Below are 22,863 nucleotides of genomic sequence, written 5' to 3' on the forward strand. Positions count from 1 at the left end.
GGCATGGAGTTCCCAGCATATCAGTGAGACAGGGACCGTGGGTGTAGTCAGAGTAGGGTGAGGGGGCCCCCCTGCTAAAACTCCATGTTAAACATTAAACTCTAGAATCATTCTTCAGTGAGATCAGTTAATGTTCCCCAGATAAAGAAGAATAGCACATGTTTTATTATGCTAACCATCGGTAACCATGTGTAAGATTCACTTCAGCATACTAAAAGGCCCAGGACTGCATAGTAAAGGGCAGGAAGAATTCCATCTTAAAAGATTGCATTTTAACACCCAAGAAGTTTAAGAGGTAAGATTCTTTAGCAAGTAGACAATACCTCGGCCCACCTTGGGGGCTGGGCAGGCAGCCTTCTGATGTGCTACCAGACCGAGGCGCCAGTGTCCCAGAGAGAAATCAAGGCAGGAAATTCCTTATGTTAAGTTAATTTTTAATATTCAGGGACCACTTAACAAGTCCACACCTCTAAACTCTTTTTCACGTTCCCAAATATCCTCAACTGCCTATAAAACCCCTAAACAACGCACCACTACGGACTCCCTTGTCTCCTCCTGGCGTGAGCCAAGAGCTCTATTCTCTCACTTTATTTCTAAATAAAAGCCTGCACCTCGCTCTCCTCCCTTGAGTGTTTGTGAAGCTCATTCTTCAGCTTCGTGAACAAGAACCGCGGCATCATCAGGGGTGAGCACAGCTCCCACGCGTGGAGCCGGGCACGGCGCTCCCAGGCTCTAGGCCAGGCAAGGTGCTCCCTGCCCCACTGCAGCCAATCCTCCCCCCTGAAGTCCTCGGGGTGGCTGCCCCTGGCTTTTAGTTGAGGATAGTGAGGCGCAGAGAGGTTATAATAACCTGCCGTGGGAAACTCAGGTTTCCATTTGTAATCTGTTGACATTCTCTCTGTTGGACAGAGCATTTACCAATTAGTAAATCCCACCTGTACACATTTTCCCAGCAAGGGCCTACATGAATCCAGCAAAGATGAGGTGAGGGGGCGGGAGTATTTCCCCATCTGATGGTTAAGGAAACTGAGGCTGAGAAAGGTTAAGTGGAGGCCCCAGGCCGTTTACCCAGGAGCCACAAAGCAGGATTGTCAGAAACGCGCAGTGAGCCGTGAACCTTGTGGCTGTGGGGGGTTGGGAGGGTCAGGTGCAAAACACACAGCTGCCACGTGTTGAAAGAGGACACGGGAAGAGTCAGGCTGCATGCGGCTCTGTCCCTACTCCCACCCTGCCACACTTTCTTTCCCACCCTGGACCCCAGACACGTGGCCGAGACCATGCTACATCCTCCCACGGTGAGGCAAAAGCCCTAAAGCCGAGCGGGCATCCGCTTGCAGGCGCCGAGAGAAGGCACAGAGCCCTGCTGTACCACCCTGGCACAACAAAGTCAGAACGGTTTGAGGGTCCTTTGTAGGCAGCTGCACAGCGACTCTACTCCTGGGGGATCTCACGGCTCACCCATCTTTAAGAAAGAGCTTTCTTTCCAAAACAAAAGGCACCCATGGAGCACACAGTCGATGATAAGTATTCCAGCCCATGTCTGGTAAACCCTCGGATGCTGGCAGCAAAGCAGGGTCACACGGGTTCTATTAGCTCAATTAATGAGGAGCAAGATAAGGCTGACGCCCTGCTCGTGGGGCGGCTCAGCACAGAGCTGGAGTAATGGAGTTATTAACCTCCGTCAGCCACTGAATTTTGCTGCTGATTCCAACTCCATTTCCTAGTTCAGGCCTCCATTAATGGGCTGTTTATTATCCCTAATCCACATAAGGATCAGCTGCAGAAATATGAGAGCTTCTTGGAAGGACCAAGTGATAATAAAAAAGAGAGAGAGAGAGAGAAAGAGAGAGGAGAGAGAGAGAGGCAAGAAATCCTCTACTTTGCATTTTAATTTTTCTTTGGTCCTGCTGCTGTCCTTTTAAGAGATTACATATAGCATCCTTCTCACTTGGAACATGTTAGAAATGGCAAAGCCATCACCAAGGGTTTCAGTGTGTTGTCCCCGAAAACACAGTGTCATATAGAACCGAAAAGGAACACGCTTTTCAATCTAATCAGAGAGCTCTGGCACACAAACTATGCACACCGTGTGCCAGGTCAGTTTTGCTTCCATAATGTGCCATGACGTCCCACTGTCTAAAACCGAACACAATCAAAGCCAAGAAACGAAGCGGGCAGCCGGCAGGGCCGCTTGTCAGCGCCGCTGTGCCCTGACCGTGCTCCCAGCTCGCCTGGCTCCGCGGGGTCCTCCGGGCAAAAGGGTACTTTTGGCTTTGTTCAAGCTGTCCTCCTACCCCGTGTGCTGTCAGCTGAACAAGGAGCTGCCTGCCCCGACTCCAAGCCACCCAGGTCTTGAAAATATCCTCCATAGGTGAGAAAGGAGAAAGGTTGCTACTAGAGAAAAAAGATTTTTAAATAGCAGTAAGTTATCTGCACCAACCCATAATGTGTAGCTGCAGCTAACACTCCCTGCCTGTACTGTATCACTCCCCCTGGAGTGTACCTATATTTGCCACTTTAACCTTTTTTTATGTAACAGGAATTAAAAATCATGTGGTGACTATCATAATAAATATTTGCACGCTTCTTAGCATGTAGGCAAATCGGCAGCTCCCCTCCTTAGGGGGCATGAGTGTTTCATTTATCAATAATTTAGAGTAGGAGAGAAAACCATACCCTACACTTTGAAAGAGGGTTTCCCCCACCAGGAGGAGCCGTGGGGCCTACAGGCAGAGCCAGATCCGAGAGCGGCCCACTGTGTCAGACGGCACTTTCCACTTATAAATCACGTGTCACATGTCACACGCACATATATTCCTTTGCTCTCCAGAGCAGTGGTGCTATCCGGTTAGAGAAGTAGAGGTTATTGCCCCCATTTGACAGATAAGAAAACTGAGACTAAATGTAGCTGCTTCAAGCCAGTCAGCCAGTGAGCAGGGCTGAACAGTAATCGCATTGCTGAGAGGTCACAAAGTGACAGTTCAGAGCGAGCGGCTGGGCTCTGGGCCAGTCTTTTCTGTGGGGCACGAGGCGAGGATCTAGCTTCTCCCACTCGGGTGTCTTTTCCTGAGCAAACCTGCTTTGTAGGCTGTTGAACGAATGAAGTGAGATGTAAAGCAGGCACGTAATTGGCGCCAGGTATTGTCTCATCATCTTATTGTCAGGATGACGATGGCGATAAAGACAAGGCAGCAGGAGGGGACGGCAGGGAGGAGGTGTCCTGAGAGACCTGACCTGGGGACAAGGTGGGGCTGCTTCAGAGCAGAGTCAGAGTGGGCGGAGAGCCGAAGATGGCAAAGGGGTTCCTGTCAGCACCAGGAGGCCCCTGGACAGATGTTCTGGGCCAGCCGCAGCCCAGGGACGGCCGGAACACTGCTGCGATGTCCGGCCTGAAGCTCCTGGGGCTTGTTTCAGGGGCCTGCCCGGGAGGCCTGACGAGCTTGCCCCGCGTGGGCCCCGGCAGGCTGCGCTTAGCCGTGGGGTTCCCGGGCCCTGTTGCACGGTGCCCGTGTCTGCCAGCCTGTCTGGCTGGGAGGCTCTGCTCTCTGGCTCCCTGGAGGACAGGGCTGTGTGTCCAGGAAATGCCATCAACCCACCCAGCACTCATGGGAGCCAGGGCAAGGCAGGGACAGGGGACCTGCCACCGCTTCTCCGGGACAACCAGACGCCCTCTGGGCTCCTCCAAATATGGGCACCACAACCACCTAGTTTAGACAATAACAATAAATAAAAATTCAAGACGACAACATCCTCAAAGGAATCTGTCAAGCAGTTTCCAATTCGCACAAAAGGACCTGGGACGCCAATGAGCTAATCTAAAGTATTGTCCTTGGGTGATTTCTTTACAGTTCCCAAAGTTAGTCCAGTGGAATGCAGAAAGAGAGAAATATTGAAGTAACACTAGTAAATCCCCGTGGCCATTCTCCTCAGTTCCATTGCTCCTGGCTCAGCGAGGGTCCCGCCTTTACCCTCCGTCCCGGGGATTCCGGAGAGGGGCGGCAGGACACGTGCAGCCGGACAGGACCGACACCCCGCCGGCCCTGCAGCAGTGCAGTTGGGGGGGGGGCAGGGTCAATCAAGGCCACGCCTGCCCTGCTCCCTCCTTGCAGCACTGAGCTAAAGCAGGATGCAAACCCCAGTCAGTCTGATACACTGAGAACTTCCCAACATCAATCAGAATCCTATACACCCTCTCTATAGTAAACATTAATTTTAAAAGAAAATACCACGCTACCAACGTGCAGCATGAAATGAATTATTTTACAGCCAGACAGAGGGCTGCTTTCCAGATGGAGCCTAGGATAGTTCTTTCTTTGTTCCTCTCTTCTTCCTTTTTTTTTTTTTACTATTATTATTACATTTTAACAAACTTTATAGCCCATTTTATTTGTTCTCAAATAACTTTTTCTCCTTCTTTTCGACACATCAATTACTTGGTTTGCTTCCTGCCCTGCGTGATGCTAGAATCAAGAGATTGATGCCGCTCAGCAGAATATAATTTAGTATTATGTGCCATGGGCTTATGAGCTAGGAGTCAAACAAAACATTGCATTTGAACACTATCCATTTATTAGCCCAAAGAAGAGATTTATTTTTGACAAGGAGACAATAACTTTGTTTCCTGATAAGCCAAAGAGGTCTATTGCTGTGTCCAATACACAGAAGAGCTAACCCTTCCTCAAAAACTCTATTTACTAGTATGAATATATTTTAATAATAAAGTTGATATATATGGAAATTTATTTTAATCTAATTTCATCAAACCCTCCTGAAAAAGGAGCCTTTGTAGATTGTTTTTGTATCTGAATTATAGATTTCTATACCGTAGTCCCAGATTGATTTCTAGGCTATAATTCTGTCAAGATTTCCTCCTGGTGTCAAAAACAGCCACACCACGGCTAGAATGCTTTATAATCGGCGTCACCACCAAACCAGAATCATAGCCCTGATGCTTCCCCCGGTGCTGGATGGGCTCACTGTGGAATAGTTCCCTTTTGCTAACCTGGACTTGAAGGTTTATGGCTAAAATTACTTTCTGATTAATCAGAAAAATGTTTAATTGAAAGCTAAGACAGGGGAAATGGATAGTCAGAGATGAGAAAGGGGGAAATACACTCTGCGATGGGAGAGAAACAGGGAAGACTGATTAGCCATCGTCCGTGATCAAACTGATGTGAAAACTTCCCCTGCTTGTCCTCTGCCCTAGGGTCAAATAAATTACACTGGCGTATTTACTAAGTCTTTCAAAACTGGTTTTCACTCCGTGGTGAATAGAGAAGCACTTCCTGGCAAGCCCCACCAGACCGGCAGCCTCCTGACTAGTCCCCAGGCCCTCCCGGCTGCTCTAGGCAGTCCTGGCACCGTGGGCAGGGCTGATGCCTAAACAGTCATTTTTCCCTTGGGGTTCAGATAAAACCAGCACTGGCTTCTCTCCCCCACCGAGTCAATGACCTGCTCCAGCCTCCTTCTAAGCAACTGTTTTGCATTTTGCCTGGTGCCCTTCATCTTCAGTTAGGTGATGAGTTTACACAGAAGCTGACTCACTGGCATCAAAGTCTGTTTCACTGCCAGGAACCAGAGGGTGGAAACTTAGCCTCATGGCATCATGGTTCCTGGAAATTCACAGGCATCGTAGGTAGTAAAAGGGGGTGCTCCGGCTGTCTGCTGGGTCCCTACCACCCCAGAACTAAACAAACATCTCCATCCTCCTGGAGGAAGCTCTCCAGCCCCGACTCTAGGGATGTAACTAGACAGAGTTGAGGAGAATCCCATTGTGGAGGGCGGAATAATGCCCCCCAAGATGTCCACCTCCTAATCACCACAATCTGGGGATATGTTACTTTATCTGGCAAAAAGGACTTTGCAAATGAGATTAAGTTAAAGACCTGGATATGGTTAGATTACCTCAGATTACCTGAGTAAGCCCAGCCTAGTCACATGCAAACCTTAAAACCTGAGAACGTTCCCAGCTCTGGTCGGAGAGAGATGCGCCTACAGAAGGGCGAGCAAGTGGCCACATTGCTGGCTTTGAGAACGAAGGAAACAGCCACGATCCAAGGATGGGGGACAATGTAGAATCTGGACAAGGAAAGGATGGGATTTTCCCTAGGGCCTCCAGAATGAAATGCAGTCCGGACGAAACACTGACTTGAGACACGTGGCACAGTAAGACAACGGATTTGCGCTGGTGAAGCCACCGAGTGTGCGGTACTTATCACGGCGGCCACAGAAAACCGCTGCGCCAGCTCCCACTCTTCTCGGACAGACAACAGGCCTATTCAGAGACAGATGATTCGCAAAATATATCCATCTTGGGACCCGGTTATGTTACCAAAAAAGGGGTCATAAAAGTAAAAAAAAGAGAGAGAGAGACAATGAGTACCTTCTAGAAGAAGAATTGCTCCAAGAACATAGGAACATTTTAGATAAAGCCTTATCAATATGTTCCAAATAACTGAGAGAGAACAGGCTCTATGATAGAAGAAATCAAAGAAAATAACAGATAAAAAAGGACATGGAAGATAGCTGACAAAGTTAAGGGGAAAAACTAAGAAATGTAAAAGCATTATAGAAATAAAAAGTAAATTAGAATCAGTAAGAAGTAAATACAATTGAAAATAGTTAAGAGATATCAGAAGAAAGCCGAGCAAAAAAAAAACCCAGAAAAATATTAATACATATACTAGAAGAAAGGTCTCTTGAAATAATATAAATGGAAAGGATTTATAACATTCCACAGAAAGGTAATACAGAGAACCAAGACTGAGACCCGGCCTGGTAAATGCAAATAAAATTCAAGAGAGAGAGAGGGCGGGAGAGAAATCCCATGAGCACCCAGGCCAAAGAAGCACATTATCTAAAATGAAAAAAATCCTCACTGTCCTCAACATTGCTGCAACCCCAGAGATGTCAGAGGACAAAACAGAAGTGATACAGGATGCAGAGGGGGAAGACATGTGATCGAGGAATTCTTCACTTTACTAGGTGTTGTTTATAAATAGATAATAGAAAGACATTCTCAAATATATAAGAATTTAGGAAGTTTAGAAGGCATGTGCCCTGGCTGAAAATGAATCAAAGACATAATCCATTCAAATGAAAGATGAATCAAAATTGATAAATAGAGAGGTTGAACTATGTAAACAGCTGGTGTTGAACTCTGAATCCAGCTGTAGAGAGAATTAAAATCTCACAAGTATAGTAATTATCCTAAAAGCAATATAATTGTTACATTTCTAGAAAGTTTAATCAATCATGTATGTTAACATATAAATTGTGTTGAAGAGACTAATAGAACTAGAAACAGATTATCTTCTAAATTAATTGACAGAAGAGGAGAGAAGCTAACGGTAGCAATAATAAAGCTCAAAGAAAATGGAGGCCATAAAAAAAAGATGGAAACCACAATGAAGCATCAGATAAAGTGATAAACACAAAAATAAGCAGGATAAACTCAACTATTCAAGGAAGAAGACACACAGGCTGCAGAAAAAATATTAAACCCAAGTTCATTCTGTCCCAACAGCAACAAGAAATAAGGGAAGCAAAGAAATAAGGGAAGCAACAAGAAATAAGGGACATCCACCCGTGACAAGTGGTCGGGGGACGGTGCCGGGGGAGCTCAGCAGATGGGAACACGCACCACATCTTGGGTCCTCCTAGAGCCCCACAGAGAAGTGACAGACAAGGGGCTTTGAAGACCTGACTGACAAGGCCAGAGAGAAGAGAGGAAGAGGGAAGCGACCGAGAAGCTCGGACACTGGGCAGCAGACGGACCAGCAGCTGCCGGCCGCAGAGGCCTCAGAGAGCCAGCCCGCCCGCTGCGGGCAAAGCGGAGAGCAGACCCAGTCTCACCAGCAAACCCTCAAAGGCTCGGGCACAGGCACCACCTGGACCTGGAGGCTGAAAGGAGGGTGGGCTGAAATTCATTTAAGAAGTGGTTAAGCCCCAGATCCCCTCCGCACTCCATCTAGCTGAGTGGATGTCCCCCCAGCTTAGATAGAAATTGAAGGTTTATTCTCTAGAGAGGATATAACACAGGCTCTTTGGGCTGAAGGATGCCAAACATAGTTGAGGACCTGAGTCTGTAGCAAAATAAGGGAAGCAGGTAAAAAATATGCACCAGGCTGCAGCGTGGGAGACCTCCTCTCATCTCCTGGCACCCCCACCCCCATTCTGCTTCTCCCTGGGCCCCCAGCCCCTTTCCCCTCCAGGAGGAGGTGGACGATCCTCTCGGGGCATCTGAGCAACACAGAGGAAAAGCCCTAAAGATACGGACCACTGGTGGGGGTTCTGCACGGCCTGAGCAGATCACCCCACAGCGAAGACGGGCTGTGGGCTCCGCTCACGCGCTCAGAGCCTTCAGAGACCTTCTCGGCCTCCCACGTTACATGTAGGCAAACAACCAAGGGTTACCCAACATCTGAAAACAAACAAACAAACAAAGACTTCATTGAAAAAGAATGAGCCCAAGACCGATGAAAACTCAATAGAAACAGACCATGAAGAGAGGGGACCAACCCCACCTTCTGCAGAAACAAGCCCATCATTAACATTTCCAAGAGATAAAAAATTCATGAAACAAGATCAAGAAATGACAAAAGGAATATTCAGAGAACAAAAAGAAAGGTCTTGAATATAAAAATAAACACTACAGCAGAAATTAAAAATTCGATAAAAGAGTCGGAGGAGAAAGCTGAGGAAATCTCCTAGAAGAAGAGCAAAACAAAACAAACACCGACACACGCAGAGAAACAGACCAAAAAACCCAAAGATACAGAATACAAGAGAGAAAAGATATTTTCTAAAAATTTGGAAGGCCAGTCCAGGAGATCTAATACCCAAGTAACAGTTTCCAGAGAGAACAGGAAAAAAAAAGTAGAAATCATCAACAAAATAATTCAAGAGAAGCTCCCAGAATTGAAGGACATGGGTTTCCAAATTTCCGGTAGAGTGGAGTAAATTGGACCCATACCTAAGAAATAAATGACATTTTACTGTGAAATTTCAGAGCCCTGGGGACAGAGGGAAGGTGCTACCAACTTCTGGAGAGAAAAGAAAGGTCACGTATGACGGATCAGAAGTCGGTCTGGCGCTGGGCTTCCTGGTGGCAACCTGAAGTTGTCGAGGGAAAGCGGCTTCTGTCACTTCCTCCCCCAGTGGAAGCATCCAACGAGTAGGGAGGTAGAATAAAGATACTTTCAGTCTCAAGAAGTTTGCCTCCAGTGCCACGTTTCTCAGGAAGCTACCAATGGATGATGGATGTTTGACCAAAACAAGGCGGTAAAGCGAGTAAAAGTCAGTCACAGGATATGGAAATAAAGATCGCTGCTGTGGGAGAGAGGCAGAGGGAGCCTTCAGGTGCTGCGGAACGGGAATTCTGGAAGACCGTGTAGCAGGCGTGGGGGAGACCTTCAGCCGGCAGCGCAGGTGTTGAGGCATACGGCCGCTGAACCAGTTATTTAACACGATATGCTCGGCCAGACCAAGGAAGTATGTTGGAGAGAGGAAGACGTGTGATTCAGGAAACCAGGCCTCTCACTCAGAAGAAAGACCAAGGGCCTCCTCTGATCACAGTGCGGAAAAGCCCAGGAGCAGCCAGTGACAGCCAGGAGAAAAAGCAGTCCACGTGAGAGGACTGGGTGTGACGAGAAAACACCCGGGACGGAGAGATCACATGACATGATGGCCTTTGAGGAAAGCTATTTTGAGGGGCTGTTACAAGGTGTGGAAATTATTAGCAAATAGATGTGAAGAAAACTAGCAAGCTGGCATCCCAAATGCAGGTTTTCTGCATGTGACACACAGCAGTGAGCTGGCCAGCACTTGGTCACTGGTTCCATATAGCTGCCAAGGAGACCGGAAAATGGATGCTTTTATTACAGACACCAGTGTGCTTCACTGAAAATTGTTTTGTTACCAAGGAGGAAAGGCAGAATGACTGCCAGACTAGACGAGAAGCAGTCTGTCGCACATGATCCCTTTCACAAGATGACATTTCACAATGAACACATGGCTGACATAAGCCTTTACGAACTCAATAACATGGCGCCAAAACACTAAAGCAAAAACCGCACGAAGCACAAGGAAAATGAACAGAACTACAGCAGTAATGGGAGATTAACAAATCTCTTAGTCCTTGGCGGGATAACAGGCGCCGCAGCAAGAAACCGCACCGACGACGAGGCAAGGACAGAGGGGATCTACGTGTACAATTCCGAAGTTTGACCTGATATATCTAACTATAACTTTAAATTAAAAATACACCATCCTTTCAAATACCTATTGAACAAACATCCACAGAATAAACCTCAATTTTTCAAAAATTAGAGGTTGTACTTAAATGCTCCATATTCTACACGAAAATGAAAAACTAAAAATGAAAGTTGAAATAATAACAATAAAATGTCAACTACCTGGAAACTTCAAAATTCTCCTGAACTAAATCAGTGTCTGAAGCAATCAGCCCCGAATGGCCGGGACTTGATCCGTAACTAAGAGCTTCCCTAATTTTTGCCACCGTTCTTAACGTGGGACCAACCCGAGAGCACTGAACACGCTCCCTAACCAAGCACACAGGACGCCCGGCTTCCAGTCGGCTGCCTCCAGCTTTCCCGGGCCCACGGCCGCCACAGGGCTCGCCCGAAGCCTTCCCTTTTCCACGACAAGCTTCCCTGTTCCCCTGCCTGCCCCCCGAGTCTGCCAAATGCAAGCGAGGGGGGCCCACTCCCTGGACAGAGCAAGCTCTGCGTAAAGCCTCCGCTTCCCTCACCTGGGGGGTCTTCCTTTGTTCCCATAGTACACACGGTTGTGGCGTGCCTTCAGGTTAACGGAAGGACAGAATGTTCAACACATTTCAGCGTTGTTTTGGAACAAATGGGTAACCATTTGGGGGAAAAAAGAGTTAGACTCCTACTGCATACCTATATCAAAATAAATATCTCATGCACCAAAGATTTTAAGGTAAAATAATGCAACTGCAAAAAATCACAGAAGGGAATATCAGTTGATTCTCACAACAACAACATGAGGAAGGCCAGACTGGTCGGTGTGTATTACCATTCACAGAGGAAGGTGTTCAGGTCCACAAAGAGGAGTGACTGAGGCAGGATTTGAACCCAAGCCTGACACAAATGGGCAGATGCGGTGCGTGTGCGGAAAGGCCGATGACTGACATTCAGCTTCAGGAACACGCGGCGGCTCTAGTACACTGTCAGCCGAGCCCCTGGAGGGAGGATGCCCAGTGGCAGAGACCTTCCCAGGAGTGTCGCGGCCAGGGCTGCGGCCCCGCGGGAAGGGGACAGCTCACCTGTTGGGCTTGGGGCCCAGGCTGTGCAGCATGTGTGCCTGGTCCAGGTCTCTCGGGAAGCCGTGCAGCACCCACCCTTTCTGAACACAGTCCTGCCGGCTCAGGCGATGGCTCAGCACCTTCACGATGATGCTGTCAGGGACTGCGGAGAGAAGACAAGTGATCACCCGGCCAGCCTGGGCACCTCTCCTGCCCCAACAGCAATGTGAGAGGGGCTTCCTAATTACTTGGTCACGGGCTGAACTGGGGAACTGTTGGATTTAGGTGGATGAGGCTGTGGGTGCGCCTCCTCGGTCCCAGCAATGGGAGGAATGTGGCTCCTGAGAAGGGAAAGGCATTGGGTGGCCCTGACCTTGACAAGATAACATGCTTAGCAGAAGCCTGGGTCGTTCCTGGCCCTCCAGAGATCTGCAGGCAGTCTCCCCCATCCCCAATCTAGTCTTTGCAGCGGAAGACCTCACAGAAGCACGCCAGGCCCCGCTGAAGCTCAGGTTCCGCCAACGGGATGGCACTGCTGCCCCCAGTGCTCTCTGCAAATTTGGGGTGCTGTTCTTCCCTCCCCCGAGTTCTTCCCTCCTGGATGGTTAGAATCAAATCTCTCTCAAGAATCACAGCTCTAGTTATAACCAGAGACTGCAATAAAGTCTTAGGGAGAATGAGATACTGAGAAGGCTCTTGTTTACATTACCACAATTGACATTTTCCTGAAATCTAGACGTCTCTTCTCAGACTCATTAAATGTCCTATGTTGCCAATGTATTGCGTTCTAGCAATTTGCACTGCATTTCCTGCACTTTGCACTCATTTTTCCAGAAATACTCGGTAAATATTACCATTGTTTGCTATGAAGGTGGGCCCCCTGACAAGCTGGCTCCCCGAGCTGCGATGACAGAGCCTTCGGCAGCTTCTCTGGAGGTGCTGAGGCCCTTCCTACCCGCCATCATGGGTCGGCAAGTGGTCCTGATGCACGTCTGAAGCCTTCCAACATGCACCCCATCATGGTTGAGAGCCAGGCGAGCACAGGGATGAGAGATGCAGAAACACCACTAACAGCGGCTTTCCTCCACGGCCATGACACGCTAGGCCACTCCCTCTTCACCAAGGGACCATAAACCTTAGTCTGAGTAACCTGCACTTCCCTGAATTTGTTCCCTCTCACATCCTTCAGCCTTTCTGCCCCAGGCTCTACAGAAGAGAAAAGGGGTTTCGCTCCAACAGCACATGAATGAGAAGCTGGTACAGCCGACCCTCTCCTGCCCTGCAGAAACCTGCTGGGGCTCTCCAGTGCTCTGAGGGTAGAGCAGTCCTGGCCCCTGCGGCAAGAGGGCCCCTCAGGACGGCCTCCTGCTCCCTCCCAGGGGGCTCCCTGTGGCTCTGCTCCCCCTGAACATGCCAGTCCCTGCAGCCAGAATGTCCTTCCCCCTCACTTTGCCTGGACTCAACCTTTGGGCCCCAGAGGAATGTTTCCTCTGAGGACAGCCCCCAGCCTGGGTTGGCACCTGTACTTCTTTGTTTGCCACCCCTGGCATGAACTGTCTGGCTAATTCTTTGTGTTACGTCTGTGTCTCATGAAAGACCATGAGTTCCATGAGGAAAGGCCGTGCCCACCTCGTTTTTCCATGATTAACACGGCACCTGGCATGTAGCGGACTCTGGGGAGCCCAGGAGATGGAGAGGAGGACACGGGCTGGAGTGTGCAGGCGGAACCTCCAGTCGGTCAATCGGTCTCTCGGATCTCAGCTTCCCATCTGCCGGAAGAGGATGCCAGGGACTGCCACCACTACGTGGTTAACACGGCACATGAAGTTCCAGGCATGTGGCAGACACTTCAAAGATGGTGGCTGGGATTTCCAGTTAGGAGAGGTATGTCAGGAAGCAATGTCCCAGGAGCATCCCCACGTGTCCCCCAGGGTCAGGGCTTTCTGAGCACAGATTTCCGCTCCCAGGATAAAGGAAGACTGACTTCAAACAAGCCTGGGGAGTTAGAGATAGAGACCTGTGGAGACTGAGAGACCTCTGTCCCCAGACCCTGTTTACCTCCCAGGGTCAGTAAACTTGGCACTCCCCCTGACCCCTGCCCCTCTCCAGCTGTTGTTTCAACTCAGGACAAAGCCTGGGAGGGAGGGCGGGTGGCCGCCCTCTCGAACCATCATGATGTCAGGCATCCCTGCTACGGGCCCCTGTGCTCACAGGGGCGCAGGCTCAGCACACCGCCCTGCGAGGAATGGGGTGCGGGGAGCCAGCACTAAGAGCACTGTGTGAAGGAGTAACGGGTCTGTTCTCTGAGCCAGAAACCTTGTGTTTTCTGTCAGCATAAATCAATATGGATGAAAAACAAAGTGAGTTAAGAACCTGCCAGAGAGCTTTCCTATCCAGGTCTACCCCTAAATATTTACACAAATTTTCACCTAAATAAGAAATGAATACAGAAACAAGCCTCTCCCAGGGACTAATCCAGCGGATAGTTACGGAGATACGCGCTGCACCAGGCCCTGCATTCGACACTGGTACACAGCAAGCAAGCCGCCAAGGACCCTGCCTTCCCGGAGTTTACACTCTGGCAGGGGAGACGGTCAACACACACATAAATAGCGAGCCATCTCAGAGAGTCTTAAACGCTATGGAGAAAAATAAACCAAGTGACAGGAGGCTGTTGGTCTGACTGGGTGCAGGACGGCCTCTGAGAGGGTCACATTCGGCTGAGATCTGAACGGTGAGTCCAGCCCTAGGGAGCCCTGGGAGGCTGTTCTTGGCAGAGGGTGGTAAGGGCAAAGGCCCTGGGGTGGGAATGAACTTGACACAGTCAAGGACCAGGAAGGGGCAGTGTGGCTGGAAGAGAGTGGTCTGTGGGGGGTGAGGGTAGGGAGGCCCAGCCAGGTCTCCAGGAAGGAAGGGGATTGGGGCCACACCAGGCCATCTTGGGACTGATCACACGCTGGCCCTCGGTGCCTATTTATTAAATGAACACACAGGAGTTAATCTCAGGATCCTGAGCTGGAGAGCCCAGAAACATGCACTTTGCCACGTTTGCACATGGAAAGCTCTTTTGTGGAATCAGCCAGCAAAGTCCCCATGTGGGGCACCGGTGTTGCTAATCGACAGCACCATTTTCAAAGTGGCCACTGCAGACTCACTCCTCTGGGCAGAAATGGATCCTGCCATAAAGTCTGCAAACAGCTTGGGTTGAGGAGCCCTGAGTAAAACTCAGCTGCTAACAGCTCCAGCTTTTTGAATGTCTAAAAAGAAACCATCTTTTGCTGACCCCCACATGCACAGTGCCCTTCAAGTCCTGGAGACTCCTGAACATCTGAGAGATGCTATGAGCCTCTAGAGAGGTGGCTGTGATGGAGGGAGCCTGCTGACTCCCTTTCCTAGTCCCAGCTATGCCCCGACTAGCTTCTGAGACTCTGAACTTCAGTCGCTCCATCTGCAAACTGGGAAGGGGAGGGGTGGCTGAGCTCCAGGGGGGCAGGGTACAGGAAAGTTTGTAATATTGCTGCTTTTATGAGCATTCCTTAGAAAAAAAACCCAGAAAACTCACCTCTTCATTTCCGGGATTCCTTTCTTAAAAGAATGGTGAGTTTATAGTTCATGATGTGTGGTCAAAACCGAAAGTTTCTGTGATGACTGCCCCTGCACTGTTCACCACGTAAGAACTTGTTCACCATGTAAGAACTTGTTCGTTATGCTTCAGAAGATTGGAGACTGTTGAGAACTAGGCTTGGGGTGGATTAATGATTGTGCATTGAGTCCCCTATACAGAATTTTATTGTTGTTAACAACCATTTGATCAATAAGTATGAGAGATGCCCTCTAAAAAAAAAAAAAAAAGCTAAGAAATGGTATGTCTTAGGGAAAAGTGAAATATTTTCCTTTAGCTTCTAAGGCATAATGGCTTTTTTACTTTATTGCGGTAATGGACAGAAAATTGCATATAAAAATATTTGGAGGGAAACGTTCTCCCAGTTGGTTTTAAATCATTATACTAACCTGAAAAGTTTTTAGATTCTTACACTGTTTTGTCCACCAGCATTTAATGTGATGCCATTTAGATATAAAATTATAGTGAAGGATAAGAAGTAGATCCTAAGTGGTTTTTATAACCTGGACATTTAATGAATGTGCCAACATTTTTTAGGAAGAATTTCAATAATCTTCTACCCTCTACTTTCTTACATTGTGAAGTTTTACATGAAGACGTTGAGCAGAAACCTACCATGTTTTATGAAATGTGTGTATGGCAATAAGCTGAAAATACAGATAAACTCTTATTTTGAAAATACATTGGGTCAATTTAGGCTTTTAAAAATATAATTTTGTTTTTTAAATAAAAGTCTCTTCCATCATTAAAAAAAAAAAAAAGAAGTGTGAGCTGAGAGCCTGAGAGCCCTGTGGTCCAGTGGCCTCTGCTTGGCACCCATGGGACATCCCTGAACTTCAGTGTCCTCCTCTGTGACACCTGCCTCATTGGCTATTGTGGGGCCTGAAGACAACTCGGGGGAGATGCCAGATCCATTAGAGGTCTTCTGAAGGGATGGGTGGGTATCTTTTAGTTGCTTTTAAAAGCTTATCCAGATTTCCATCGGATAGATAGATGGCTGCAGTGAAGCCAGTGGCAAAAATACGTGACCCTTAAATTACAAACACGAAGCCCAACATCTAAGCTTAAATGTGACTTCAGGAAAGAGTGCTGTATGTTTGAAATGGGTTTGCCTTTGGAGGAGGACGTGCACTAGGTGACTAGCTGGCTGACTAGGGATGCTATGGGCCCACTGAGGCCTCAGTTGCTTGGGGCGAGGACTGGACTGGACCCAGTAGCCAGGCCCTGCTTGAAAACCAGGTTGCTGTCCAGGGAGGTCTGAGCTGCTGAGCCACAGCCCTCCTGGGGTGACGGTGGGTTGGCGACTCAGAGAGGGAAGGGCATCCCCTCAACCTCCCTCATTTAAACATTGAGAAACCAAGGCCCCCAAAGGCCGTGGCATAAGTGAACTCCGCTGGGGACAGATCAGACTCAAGGGAAGAATGGAAAACCAGATGGAAGCATGAACTTTTTTGGAGAACAGGTAGGGGTGGGGTGGTTGCAAAGATTTCTAGAGGGAATTTCACAATTTTCATCAAAAGCTAAAATGTACATGCCTTTTGACCCAGCAGTCTTATTTTAAAAATTTATACCTAAGATATAATAGCACAGACGGGAAAACATGTGTGCAAAGATGTCCATTTCAATGTTGTTTATAATGGTAACAATAAAAAATAATCTAAAATGTCCACCAGCAGAGGATAGGCTAAATGAAAGATGGTACATCTAGGCAACAGGATATTTTGCAAACTTTAAAAAGAGGTCACTGACAGACTATCAAGTGGGGAGAAAAGCAAGTGAACAAATGGCATATATGATATGGTCTAATTTACATATATACAATTGCATATACACACACCCACATATATGCACACTACACACACGTGCGTGCACACGTGCACACACACACACACACACACACACACACGTGAGAGAGAGAGGAGCGGCCCCCACCTGGTGGCCCATGAATTAGACACAACCTTTCCCAGAGCCCAGGGCCCTGGAGTCAGGAGACAAGGACCCAAGTGCGTACCCTGGCAGGAAAGTCGTAAGGACACGGGAGATGCAGGAAGCACTGGGGGCCCGGTAGGAGGGGAAGGGCACATTTCCAGAAGACAGGAGGCATGCGAATGCTCACATTGACTCCATCTTTGAGCCAAAACTAAACAAGCCCCTCTCTTCAGGAGTCAGGAAAGCACAGACCCTCAAACCAGCACTTCACCTCGGAAGGACTTACCACAGCTGTGAGCCACTAATTACTGGTGCAATATTTGTTTAATGCCTATATTCCCACTGCAGCTCCCCCTGAACGCAGAGACCCCCAGAGAGCAGGGCCCATGGCTATACCCGGCCCCTGGCACAGTGCCCAACACAAGGTGGGCACTTAGTGCACACTCTGCAAGGGATGGATGAGTGACTAGGACCGTTTCCAAAAGGCAGAAGGCTCTTTGGTTCCTCAAGGGTTTGTGTGCAGGGAACCTAAGGCCCCTTCTCCGGAGACCAGATCAGGTTCTGCACAGTGGGCGGGGGTCACCGAGGGAGGCCCCTCCCCAGCGATCCCTCCCATCCACACCAAACTCCCCGGGAATCACACAGGTAGTCAGATGAATCTGTGTAGGGCCTGGGACTTGTTTAAAAATAGCCCCGTGCGGAGGGGTCTTTTGGGTGGGCTCTAGCCACACCCAGGGTAGCCGCGAGCTCATGTGGTTTCAGTGTTGGCGATGGGGTCCCACAGCTTCGTTATTCTGTTCTCTCCACTTTTTAATATGTGTTTACAGGCTTCCATTTAAAAAGCAGTTTTTGTTTAAAGGAAATTACTTAAATGCCCACAGGAGGTTGAAATGGCCACCATGAGAGGCTCCTCTGTGGAGCTGGCTGTGTCCCAAGTGATGCTGGGAAACTGCCGGTGGCTAACGGGGGACAGACCCCTCTGCACGCTGCCCCCGGGAACTGGCCTGGCGGGGTGCGGCCCTCCCCAGCAGTGCGTGCAGGTCCGGGGCTGCAGGGAGCAGGGTGGCCCCCCCTCAGCGCCTCCCCATCACTCGGCAGCCCCAGTCAGGTCTGCTCTGAGGCTTTGCTTGGCTGCCATTTTTCCTGGAGGCCATCAACTCTTTCCCAGCCCCACAGGTCTGACCAGCCGGTTCAGGAGAAATGCAGCTTTTTCAGAACAGACCTCAGAACAGGCCGAGAGTTGAAGGCCTCCTTGATAACCCTGTCCGATTAGGCTCTGTCCTCCCAGGGAGAGGCCGCTGTGAGCCCAGCCTCTTTCTCCTTCCAGTCAGCTGCCTCAGGCTTGATTTCCAGGCTTGACAGCTAACATCTTACCCTGCAGATAAGCTACTGCCAAGGGCCACCTCTCCGGAATGTTCTGTCAACCCTAAATTTAGCGAAGTGCAAGATATGAACATCCCATTATTTCATAAAGCCACACCACATGGTTGCAGGGTTTTTTTCCCCACTGAAGATCTTCCATAAAATATGGCAGTCCTCGCAATGACCTTGAGGTTATTAAAATCTCAATCCATGTATTCCCCATCAGCTGGGCATGCTTGGTCACAAGGGCAGACAGGGAGTCACGGCCCCAGGATGCTGCCACGTCCCCGACCCCACCCTACCAGGACAAGCAGCTTGCCCTGTCTTGGAGGGGAGGTGGTCCTGGACAAAGGCCAGCCTCCTGCACATCAAATCCATGGCTCCCAACAGAAGAAGGTGCCAGTGTGAGTCAGGCCGCCCATGAGGCCACGGGACGGGATGTTTCATCAAAAGTCACCCCAGTCAAGTCCAGCTCAGAGGTCCCATTGCTAAGCGGGGGTGAGGGTGCTGGGGGGCACCGCGCACGCTTGTACTCCACCCACCCGCTACTGTCCTGAACTGGGGCTCCACTGGGGGACAGAGCGGGTGAGGGGCACCAAGGCTGCCGGAGCTGGCCCAGAGGACAGGATGAAACTGGGGACAGGGAAATGGCTCCCTCAGCTGGCGCTTACAGGTAAAAAACGGCCCCAGGTTGATTGGTACCCGGAGATAAGCCCCTTCCTGCCACCCCCGGGCAAACCAGAAAAGCTGAGCACCTTACCACACACACCTGCACACCCCTACACAGGCACTCAGAAACACACCCACACACCCAACACGGGCACTGACACAGACACGCTCGGGGCACCCTTGCACCCCTACTACATGTGTGTACACATGCCCACTACACACACTAACCCCACGTGCACCACACACACTCTATACCCCACACTCCACACTGCACCTCACACTCACTGATGCTTGAAAGAAACAGGGCCCTCACTGCCCCCAGGCATCCCTTCCCCAGATTGCTGGGGGCATGGCCAGGACACAGGTTGGAGCCTTTGGGGCCCTTACTATCACTCTATAGACTCCATTCCTGGGGGCCCGTAGGCCCCCCTCGCTGCCGTAACTGGAAATCAGGAGTCTCAGGCAGGCGGCTACACCCACAGTGCCAGGACCTGGGGCCGGGTGTCATTAGCAAAGCTGTTTGTCTGTTATTTACTGCCACCTGCTGGTCAATTCTGGGACCTGCGCTCCAAGTGAGCGCTGAAAATGATAAACAACATTTCTAAAACCTGCATAGATGAGAGGAGAAACAGGATTGCTCCAACTGGCCACACCCTGCAATTTCTCGGAGGGCAGGAAGCCCATTGGATAGCCTGCCTCCTTGGTAAACTCAAGTCACTTGCCCCAGACAAGACCCCGTCCTGCACGGGTCTGGGTTTTCCAGTCACAAGAGGGAATAGATGCCTCCTGAGATGTCTTTAGTTTCAAAAGTCTAACGTCTATATTACTTAACAGCACTGGAAACTGCTTGGCAGACAATGGTGCCTGGAAATAACAATTTTTAACAGTGGTTTTTTCAAGTCCAGAGGGGTCCATTAGCCGTGGGGATCTTTCCAATTAGGAGGATATTCTGTGCTGCCCACCTCTCCAAGAGTGGCTCTCCCCTTTCTACCACCTTCTATCACTTCCCTCTCTGCCATGACTACTTGGGCAAAAAGCAAAGACAAGTGCAAGGAGCCCCCACACCACCGACACATCACAGCTGTGAGGCAGAGCCTCCAACAGTGGAGTCTGGTCTCCCTAATGAGGTTTTAGATGAGAAAAAAGACCATTTAAAAATAGACAATTCTATAAATAAATGGTACTCAGTAAACTAATAAGGCTTTCAATAAAAATGCTCACTTACCCTACTGTGCATAATGATTTGGTAATTATTCTTACAGGAATATGAAAGTCCCTGGGAAAACAGGAAGGGGTCAGCCAGGCTGTGTGGACTGGACCAAAGTGCAGTGTATGAACATTAAGTGTGTATGAAGATCAGAGAGTTAACAAACATGCTTCTCCTTCCACTGTAACGAAGCCGGGGCTGAGAACCAGTCCTGCCCCCACATCTCCAGGGCAGTGACAACACCGTTGCCCACGTGGCTGAGGTAAGAAACCCAGCAACCGCTGAGAGACGGACACAGCCACGAGCTGGGTTTCGGGATGGAAAAGGAGTGAGGGTGTATTTGTATGACTGGCATGTGGGCTCAGTGCCCACCATGAGCTCGGCACTGTTCTAAGCATGCATTTGTTCTAATGCAGGTATTAACTCATGTAGTCTTCCTAACAACCCCACTTTACGGATTAGGAAACTGAGGCACAGAGGGAGGAAGTAATTTGCCCGAGGCCACACAGCAGCTAACAGATAGTGAAGCCCAGATTTAAACCCAGGCCGTCTGGCTCTGGGCGCTGGGTGCTCAGTCTCTGGGCTCTCTGCGTACCTTGCAGGGAAAGGAGCAGCATGAAGTCTGCCCCCCACTCTGCATTTCCTTGCAGCGTGCCCTTGGGAGGAGTCCCCTTACCTCCCAACTGGGCTTTCTTCCTTTTTAAAAGAGAATTGCACCCCGAGGTCTGGAGTTACCAGCAAACCCCAATGCAGCGCACCTGGAGTCGCGTGGTCACCCAGCTCCTGAGGATCTGAAGCTGCCCAAGATCCGCCTTGCACGGTCACAGGGTGCAACGGTCAGGAACGAAGCCAAGAGGTGCCACTCAAGCCTCCCCTGCTGCGGAGCTCAGAGACAGGCACTCCTCCCGCTGTGCGGTGGGCTCTGGGCTCCAGCCCTTGAAGCTGGGCTGGTCTTACTAAGAATGAACAGCATCAGGTGGAAGCTCATTCTGGGGCCTCTGAGGCTGGGCCACAAGAAGCCTACTGGCCTCCACCCCAACTACCACCAGCACCCTTGGGCTCCCTGGGATGCCTGGACGCCCACCTTGTAAAAGGCTGACTAACCTGAGGCCGCCTGGGCTGTGAGGAAGCCCGGGCCAGCCACATGAAGAGGCTGCATGCAGAGAGATGCCTGACCGGCCCCGGCTGCTCCAAGCATCTCTTTCCAGGCACCGGGAATGGGGAGAAGGATCCACCCTGGACTCAGGGGAGCCCAACCGGATGCAAGAGGGAGAAGAGCCCAGGAGCCAAGCTGACACCAAACTGAGACACAGTCGTAGGGCCCGGAGGGGCAAGCCCTCCGCCTCCAGCTGCTCCAGCCGTGCTGGCCAAGGCCCAGGTCAGCACGAGCGCGGTCGAGCCCTCCCTGCTGTGCCCTGCCTGAAATCCTGACCCACGAACTCAGGAGTGTGATAAAATCATCATTTTATGTCATGAAAAAGTCACGGAGCTGCAACAGATAACTGGGGCACCAGAGGTATGGCAAACTGGGCTTTTGCCAACTCCTGATTACCACGGGACCAGGACCCAAAGCTGGCAGCAATCACAGGAGAACAAGATAGCCCCACACCTACATGCGAAACATACGTGCACACCCACTGTGTCCTGCCGCTCCCACCATTACTCCCACAGCCACGACGGTGATGACAGCCACTACCGTTAATACTAAGGACTGTAAGCGCCCAAGTAACGGCCTGTGGGGTGCCCCGCAGGGTGCTGAGCATGCGTGTGGACACGTTTCTGTTCTATATACCTGACAACCAGCGACTGCGACACTGAGAACCTCCCCTCGCAGATGATGAGGGCAGCTCTGAGGGGCCTCGTGCTTTGCCCAAGGTCGCACGGCCAGGAAGTGGCTGGTCTGAACTGGAATCAAATGGTGTGCTTCTAGAGCCCAAAGCTGAGGTCACCCCCCGACTGCAGGGAGCTGCCACCACTGCCCGCCTCCCTGGAGGCCGTGGCGGTGAAGGGGGCTCCCCCTCCGACAGGCGGGCAGCAGAGGGATCCTGGGCCAGCAGCTGTGAGGCCCTTCATTCACTCGTCCACAGACATTAGCTGAGCTCCTACTATAAGCCAGGCTGGTGCCAGGGACTGGGGAGCAGACAGTTGGCCGGGCAGAGCATGGGCGTGAGGTGCTGGGAGATGCTGGGGTAAGGAGGGGACCCAAGTTCCAGCAGCCAGGATCACACGGGGTAAACCAGACGTACATTCAAGGTCCGAGGTGGCAGGTGGGAAGGAAAACGGGGCCTCTCTCCTCACCTGCCGCCTCCCCTGGTCCCGTAAAATGCCCCACAGTCTCCGGGCTGCCCTGCAGCTTCCGCTTCCCGCTCAGAGCAGCGCAGATGGGGCAGAGCTGAAGGGTGTGTCACAGTTGTGCCCGGTTCCCCACGGGGAGCCTCAGCACCGCCTTCCGGCTGACAGAGATGCGGCACCTGTCCAAAGGGTAGGGGCTCCCGAAGGTCACCAGGGGCAGCCTCACCCCCCCACATCAGGCCCCGCTCACAGCCCGAGGAGAAAGAAGCCGGTGTCAGCTCCGTGTGGGGGACGTTGCGAGAGGGAACGGGGCTCCGGGCAGCACCTGGGAGGGCGGCCCAGACGGCTGCACAAGGAGACCACCTGGCTGGAGAAGGCTGGGGCCTCAGGGTCTGCCTGTCGCAGACGATTTCACAGCTGAGTGGGCTGGACGTCTCTGGGGTGCCTATGGAGGGGAAATGCTTCCAGAAGCTCTGGTCAGAGTGAGAAGGACAC

The 22,863-nt window shown here is 50.5% G+C and overlaps 1 protein-coding gene and 1 long non-coding RNA gene across 5 annotated transcripts in view; one reads left to right on the forward strand and one right to left on the reverse strand.

The window, feature by feature from the left end:
• The window catches only part of AK8 (adenylate kinase 8), a 118,241-nt gene that overhangs the window by 35,232 nt on the left and 60,146 nt on the right, over window positions 1-22,863 (reverse strand). For all 4 annotated transcript variants that reach the window (XM_057499166.1, XM_036913461.2, XM_057499167.1 and 1 more), the window contains one exon: window positions 11,309-11,450. In XM_057499166.1, the coding sequence (XP_057355149.1) occupies window positions 11,309-11,450 (142 nt within the window). The remainder of the gene's footprint in view (window positions 1-11,308; window positions 11,451-22,863) is intronic.
• LOC118926517 (uncharacterized) lies at window positions 12,949-22,274 on the forward strand. Its single transcript, XR_005030497.2, has 3 exons — window positions 12,949-14,021; window positions 20,132-20,338; window positions 20,784-22,274. It is a non-coding gene; the product is annotated as an uncharacterized LOC118926517 (long non-coding RNA).

The sequence above is a fragment of the Manis pentadactyla genome, chromosome 3 (genome assembly GCF_030020395.1).
Source record: "Manis pentadactyla isolate mManPen7 chromosome 3, mManPen7.hap1, whole genome shotgun sequence".
Lineage (NCBI taxonomy): Eukaryota > Metazoa > Chordata > Mammalia > Pholidota > Manidae > Manis > Manis pentadactyla.